At 37.1% G+C, this 7,956-nt stretch overlaps 1 protein-coding gene across 9 annotated transcripts in view; it reads left to right on the top strand.

Moving 5' to 3' along the window:
- The first annotated feature begins 31 nt into the window (after window positions 1–31).
- Window positions 32–7,956, top strand: part of myt1b (myelin transcription factor 1b) — a 144,763-nt gene continuing 136,838 nt past the window's right edge. For 6 of the 9 annotated variants that reach the window (XM_088082618.1, XM_088082623.1, XM_088082622.1 and 3 more), the window contains exons 1-3: window positions 32–110; window positions 2,344–2,415; window positions 5,593–5,708. In XM_088082618.1, the coding sequence (XP_087938744.1) occupies window positions 52–110; window positions 2,344–2,415; window positions 5,593–5,708 (247 nt within the window). In that variant the 5' untranslated portion in view covers window positions 32–51. Of the gene's footprint in view, window positions 111–2,343; window positions 2,416–3,141; window positions 3,295–5,592; window positions 5,709–7,956 lie in introns of those variants that run through there. The other 3 variants (XM_042492164.2, XM_088082616.1, XM_088082621.1) reach the window with 2 other exon arrangements.

The raw sequence follows: 7,956 nt of genomic DNA, 5'->3' as shown, positions 1-7,956 counted from the left end.
CAGGTGCAGTCAAAGTGTCCAATGGAAGGAGAGGGGGAATGACGGTCAGGGATGCTCCGTGGACACACGACGTACAGAAACATGAGGGACACGTTTGAGACATGGTGCTGGTAGGGAGACGTCTGTTGTTGTAAAGTGTCGCTTTTGGATAAATTTGCCTCCAGGGCTTTCTTCTAGGCTGTGTGTAAGAAAAACACCAATGTTTGGGTAGAAATGAAAAATATTTCTACCAGAAAGGGCTGTCTGGCGGGAAGCTAACTTTTTTCGAGTACTGAAGTAGCCTCCCGTTCAAATGCAAGCCGTTGTTGGGACATGTTAGCACCTGCATGTTGTTAAAATGTTTGGTTTAACCAGTTGGGTGGTAAAATGGGTGGATATATCTTCCTACAACTAGAGGACATGCCCTGGGTTCAAACTCCTGTGCTAGCAACCATTGCCCCTTTGAGAGATGGGTGTTACTCTGTGACCCATGACTTGAGTGTGACTTCCTTATAATACATCCATGGTTTTGGCTCTGGAAAGTTTTGGCATTTCCGCTGTTTTTCACTAGGGGAGACCGGGGTTGGTTGGGACACTTAACGCTGTTTTCCATTGAAAAGTTGTGCTCGAAACTGTTCCCTAAAAAGGAAATAGTGCTCTAGTGTGTTTGCCATTTTGTAGTAGTGTTTGAATTCTCAGCGGTTAATTTCATACACTATGTAGTGCACTGTAAAATACTCACAATGCACAGCAAATTTGATTGTACATGCATTTAATTTCTTCTTAAATCACATTTAAGAAAAAATGACAATAAATCTACCCTGTACCTTGTACTTTGATGTACCCTACATTTACTCCCGTATACCACAATGCAATGCAGTCGTGTATTTCTGTAGGAAGAAAATTCCAGCGTAGTGAAGAAGTCTGTTTGGTTATTCCCAAAATAGTTCACTATTTAATACAAGCTACATAGAGAATAGTGAGTGAGTGAGTGAGCGTTCCAATTGCACAAAACCAAACACAGAAGAACAAAAACATGACAGACAGTGACGAACTGATGTTTCTGTGGCTAGTCCATGGACGGCCGCACTATCAGAGGGGCTCTCTCCAGACGCATATGAGCGAAACAGGAAAAACTATGCATAAAGTAACAGACGCCAATATATTTTTTATTTTATGACATTTTTATTAAGTAAAAAACAAAAACAAAACAAAAAAACAGGGAAATGCCCTGAAAGAAAGCATAAAAATCTGCAGTATTTAGAAAACTATTTTTGTAACTTGTAAAAATGTAAAATTGTTTAAAATATAAAACAATGAAAGTTCTCTGGAATTTGTTTTTTGATGACAATGAGCAACTAAAGAAGAAACGACCCAAAAGTTAGCAAGAAATTAATAAAAGGAAAAGAAAATTACATGAAAATTAGTTTTAAAAATGAATAAATATAATTTAAAAAAGTTAAAAAAAAGAGGGAAAATGACCTGGGAAAAGTGCTTGAAAATTTTAATTATGTAACATAATTTCAAATATGTAATAATAATCATATTAATATAGTTTTCCCTAGCTTTTGTCTTTTTCCCCCTTGACATTTCCCCCTAGCTTTTTTAATATAATTCCCTAAATCTACTAATTTCTTGAAATTTGTGTAACATTTTTCTTTAAGCTACTCATTGCATTTTCCCATGTTTTTAGAAGAATTATAACCAATTTGGTCAGGGCTCAAAGGCTTAAATACTTGTGAGAGGTGTGTGAATGAAGCACAAGAAAAGCACTGTTGATCCAGGTTTCAAAGGGTTAAGGAAAAAGAAGGAAAATACAAAGTCTGAAATAGCAGCTCTCCTACAACTATTACACACTAAAAAAACACAAATGAGCACACAAATCAAAATACTTCCTCTGCCCTTGAATCTAATTTAATGCCACTTCTCTCTTTTCCCACATGCTGCAGTTATGTCCTCTGTCCACACGGGGGCAGAAATTACCTTCCTCAGTTAGAGTGCTTTGGTCAAAATGAAACCAGTTGAACTACCTTCTATTTACTGTAAATGTTTGAAAAGTGAGTTTAACAACAGATAGCTGACAGCACATGGCGTCACAGCCATGTTTAGTCTAAATCATGTGTATACAGTCAGTGAAATGACATCAACTGACTCACCTTTTGTTGATGAACTACAGTAAATCATATTATTTCCATCATTGTTTATCAGATTCAAAGGACCCCAGTGACTTAGACAGGACGTTTTCTTGTCCCTTTGCCCTATTCAAATGCAGGCAAATGGAGGTTTTGGAGACATGACAGAGTTTCCTTTTACATGCCAGTGTATATTTGAATTGCAGGTGCTCTCCTGTGTCTGTTTGTTTAGGGAAATCACTGTAGTTCCCCACCTGCCCTCACCTCCTCCAGTGTGCAACGAACTTCAACTGACAAAATCCAGGTGAGAGTTTATATTTTGGTCACTTTTTGTACTACTGTGGTACTTTTAAAGGCTGTGAACAAATATATGTTGTGGATCTCATGCTGTTGTGAGTGGAGAACAGTTCCATTCACACATATTTTGGGATTATCCATTGGACTTTCTTTTTTTTTTGGAGAGAGAAAGGGAGATTTTGAACTTTGCCTCAGGCGGGTCTTGTGACGTTTTGCCACTGGGATGCTTTTGGTGTGGCCAGCTTCAAGTCATTGGCTGAGAGGAGATACACTTATAGAGTCACAAGGCAGGACAATAGGGGACTGTGTGTGGGACTGCTGGAGTTGCCTGGGGCACCAGAGTTTGAACTTTGAACTTTTTCTTGACCACCAACTTATTTTTTTTTAAGATGGGAGAAACTCTTCTTGAGCACATCATGAAATATGATTTTTAACTTTAAATCCCCAAAAGATAATTTTATAGTTAAGTCTCTTCCTGCAGAACACGCTGGCAATAAGCGTCTTTTCAAAATAAGTGTAAAATGTGCCGTCTCGTAGCACATGCTCAGTGGCGTTAAAGCCCCCAGCTATATTTTGGTTTGTGTGCCCCCCCCTTGTTTTGCTCTTCCTCTCACCCCTGAAAGGATAGCATTGTGACTCTTTTTTTTCCTGAATGCTTCAGTGTCAACAAAACTGCTCCGACAGCATTCTTTAAGAAAAGGGGAACTTTATATCTTTGTTGTCCTGCCATTGTGGCAGTTGCTCAGCTCTGAAGTTATTTTAAAGTTCAGAGAACTTTTGGGGAGTCAAAGTTAAAAGTAGTTAAGGACGCAGAACATTTTGAGAAGTTTTTTAAGTCAGATCCAAGCTTTTATAGGGAGTTTGTTCAAAGCTTTTATCAGAGGAGGTAAGTTTTTTTTTCTTCTTGTCACTCATATTAACTTTGCTCTTTTAGTCCTCTAGGAATTAAAAGCGCTATACAAATAATTATTAAACAGTTCATAGCTAAAGCTATTATGTAATTAGAAGCAGATACATTACTAACAGACGTTTTAAGTGTGTTTTATTCTAAAGCTTTTGTCAAGAATTTTAGCTTCTCCTTTAAAGATATTTTATGATAAAACTGTGTTTCACAATTTTGTCATTTAGCGTCTGTTTATACAGCAGCTTCCACGTGTGGAAGCTCTCAGGAGGGGTTATATTTGTTAACAAATGCTTTAAAAACACTTAAATCTGTGTACAAATACAACATAGTATATTTTAGGGGCGATTTACACAGCAATGATTCTCGCATGAAATGTTAAACTTTTGATATGGTTTGGCCTTTTGTTATCATGAAAACAATGTTTTGGGGGCTTGAAAATGCAAAGTTTTGAAACCAGGTTCCAGATTGTAAACTTTTTAAAATACCACCCCTTCTGTCGCTGTGTAAACTGGCAATTATGAGAAAAATGACATCACAGCTGCACTATCAGGTGTGTCATTACACAGTTACATCGCCAGCTAATGGCCTGGCATGCATACTACAGCGCTTTTGGTTGTTTTTGTGGATCCCTGTATACAAGGATCGTTTTCACAGTGTCATATCATATGAACACAGATTTTTTTTTAAATGCAAAAGAGAGACTTTTTCGTTCTATCGTAGGGCCGTTTTCGTCTAAATGTGGCCTTACGCAAAGATTGTATAAAAATAGTGGATATAGCCTTATTAATCACCTATATGTTTGTGGACTCCCGTTTTTAGGCTTCAAGTTTGTCATTTTGGCTGTTGCCATTTTGGATTTTTGATGACCATGTTTGCATGAGAGGTTGGAGCTGTGGAGGAGCGAGGGGTGGATCCGACTCAGAGATTGTGGCGATGCTTCGCAGACAGCTCTCACTCAAAGAAGCTACACCCTTTATTACGTGTAACTTTAAGCCTTAATAAAATGTAAACATGTGAGTTATAGAAAAATTCACCCCTCGTACAGTTGTCATAAATGGGGACAGCTGTACTTTTGCCGAGTACGGCTACGTGCGGCCAGATGGCTAACTTCCAGTTCAGTGCTCTGCTAACTTGATTAAGGATAAAATGATTGAATCATGCAGCTCTTTTAGACTTTTGAAATGTTATTGGACCAAATGGATCAAATCCCAATAGCGAAACAGTCATTTCTTGTGAGTTTTGATGCTTGAAAAAAATGTATCCACTTGTTTACAGACTTCTTTTTCACAATATAGGTAAATGATAAAAAGTCTTTCTCTCTGGCATCACGTGACAAACCTGGATGGTGTAAGTCCACTTTTGGCCACTACGTAAAATTTGTATCAAATCTAGCCACTGTTCCTGGGGGCCTGGGTATACTGCTGCCTTAACGTGCTCCTCAGAACTATAGTATTTACGATTTGCGAGCACATGAACAGCCCTCTAAAGTCATAATTATGAGTGGGAATTTGGGAAATTTCGATGATACCCGAGTTACTGAGTTGTGATATTTGTGTGACATTTCAGGGCAGTAGAAATGTTGGAAAGTGTTGAAACAGTGTCAACAATTGACAGTAAAAAATGATGTATTTTGTTATTTTGTTCCTAGTAGCTATTATTTACTTTTAGAAGTTGCAAATTCTAATATATGCATCTGTTAGCTGTAGCAAACAAGCAAACTTTTAAGCATGCTAAAAAGCATGCTCTCAGCATTAAAATGTAACCCATCTTCTTTGTAGTTTCCATGTTGTTCACACTTTTAGGACCTCAAAGCTCATGAATACAACACAGTCAGAAGACAGACTTCCCAGCTGGGAAACTCTGACCTTTCGACATCACATGAATGCAGCAATAACAGCATTTGATTTATTTGTTCTTGGAGCCAGCCTCAAATGGCTATTAGAGGAACTGCAGTTTTTGGCACTTATGTATTGACTTCATTTTTCAGCACCAGAAATTGTAAATGTTCAATACTGTAGGTGGTCTTAAAGTAAAGTGCTGGCGATAATTGTCTTTAAGTTTTGTAGTTTTACACTTTTTGCATGAAAAGTTTGTCCTACATTAGTCACATGAGGACATTGTTTTGATGGCACAAATAAAAACACACAACAAAAACATTTAACTACACTGAGGACTTTGTATTCTGACTCTAGTGAAATGTAATTTCATTTGTCAAGAAAGTGGTTACACTGTGGCGGATGATTCAAGAAGAAACACTGATTTTTTGAGTTTCCTCTTCAGGCACATGGTGATGTACAGCCGAATTCTTCATCTCAAGGTCAAAGGGTCACCAACAGCTGTGCTTCCACGCTCTGACCGTGACCAGGCCATGAAGAATGGTGAATTCTCTGAGAAAGGTAAGACCAATGTTCTATAGTGAGGAGGTCTGCGTGTGTTTGAAGGGTTGTGTGTTTACTCTCTCCTCTTTATAGCTTTTCATCTTCATATGATGCCATGTTACTGTAGAACTACAATGCACAGATTAGTCTGCTTTAGACATGGGTGGTATTACAGTATACAGAAGTATTCCAGGGTATTAAATCCTTTTTCAATCCGCAAACAAATACAACCAAACCTGAATAAATGTCAGTATTCTATATGTTTTCAGGTTGTCTATGCGTCCGTCCATTCACATCCGTCCCACTATCATGAATGCAATATCTCAGGAACATCTTAAGGGAATTTTTAAAATTTGCACAAACGCCCACTTTGACCCAAGGATGAAGTTATTGAAATGTGGTGGTCAAAGGTCACTGTGACCTCACACAACATGTTTTTGGCCATGACTTAAGAATTTATGCCCTAATTATTTCACAAAAAATCTGACAGAATAAAGCGATGAAGTGCTGACATTTTTTAATCCAAAATTCCACAAGAATGGCCAAGCCTCCAAAACTGAAAAATGAAGCCAAAACTGCAGATTTCTTTCTTTTTGAAATTTCACCCATTGAAATTTTATTAAGACCCAAAGTTAGGCATATTTAAGGGTGGGGTTGCTTGAGCGATAAGCTGTCTGTAAGACGACACCTTGGACTCTCAGGCCACCTTTAGATGAGAACAGCCTTACTAAAAACAGAAAAGTCTTTCAGTGATTACTTTGTGAGAATGACTGACTTTGTGAGCGACAGAAGGGGTTGTGTTTTCAAAAGATTACACTCTGGAACCTGGTTTCAAAAGTTTGCATTTTCAGGCCCTTAAAACGCCGTCTTTGTGTGAGTGAAAGGCCAAACTGCAACAAAATTTTAACGTTTCATTCGCAGTGAATACATTAATTATTTTTACATTCTGTTTTCCACCAGCACAAGAATTAAACACCCATTCCTTAAATAAATGCTAAAAATGTTCACAAATAGTTTCAAACATTTATATGCACAAGTAGTATTACAAAAGCAAAGGTTATTTGATTAAAGCACCTGAATGTAGAGATAAATACTATCAGAATTCTGACATTTATTTAAGTTGGCTTTATTTGCAAAATTATTTCACATTTATTCCTTTTGGGTAGTTTTTGTTTGTAGATAGGAACACACATTTGTGCATACTAAAATGTATTTCCATTTTGGATTTTTAAATTTTATTTTTATTTATGGCTCATGAAACACACGTTTGTCACAACTATTGACACTAATGTCCCTCCATACCGTCCTGCTGCTGTGACTCAGCCCAGGTGTTGCTGTAACCTCACACATGGCTGATTTTACACCCCTGTGCCCGCCTATGGCACATTAATCCTCAGATAGCACTTTGTAATGTGGGGTAGAACGGTGTGAAGGGAAAGGCTGACCCACGCTCTCCTTCAACACCTGGTGGTCCTTGGTGTGCTCAGTGTGAGCCTGATGAAAGAAAGAAAGAAAAGAAAGTATAATCTTTCCTCTGCTTGATCTTGAAGATGGTTCTGTAATGTTGCTGCCTTGGAAGGAATTAAGGAAATCAAAATATTTTTTAATATTTTAAGCATTGTATTGCTAAAATTGAAATGAGTCGATATGGATTATGATTCGTTTTTGTTTTTTTAAACAATGTCTTTATTGGGGTTTTCAATTGTAACAGACTTTACATATAGATAAAATAGTCTTGGGAGCAAATATGGTACCATAAACTAAAAAAAGGCAAACCGAAAACAAAACAAAACAAAACATAAACAAAAAACAATAAAAAAATAAATAAATAGATAAATAGATAAATAGCTAAAAAAAAGGAAAATGGATAGATAGATAGATAGATAGATAGATAGATTCCTTTTGTAATATGTGTTTTTCCAAAGCAGTGCATATTGATAAATCTTCAATATAATGCTACTTTTACTTCTTTTTGTGTAAAATATTTTGTACTACAGTGATGTTTTCATAGAGGAGGTTTGTGCAAGAGAGAGGTTGTTGGCAGTGGCAGGAGAAATCATAGTATTGCTGTGAAGATAAGACTTGATGTGTATTTATTTTATCCATGCAGTAGATTTGCATGAATCTACATATATTGTGTGTGTTTGTGTTATACTGAGAGAGAAGAAGAAGAGAGGATATAGTGTGTGTTTTGTGCTGTGCACTTATCGTAAAACAACCCTTAGACAAAGTGTGGCAATGTTTACTGCTGCTGTGCTTTTAGCAA

This window comes from Plectropomus leopardus, chromosome 9 (assembly GCF_026936395.1).
Source record: "Plectropomus leopardus strain MGB_pleo_1.0 chromosome 9, ASM2693639v1, whole genome shotgun sequence".
In the NCBI taxonomy this organism is placed as follows: domain Eukaryota; kingdom Metazoa; phylum Chordata; class Actinopteri; order Perciformes; family Serranidae; genus Plectropomus; species Plectropomus leopardus.
The sequence above is the reverse complement of the archived record's forward strand: the minus strand, read 5'-3'. Positions and strand labels throughout refer to the sequence as shown.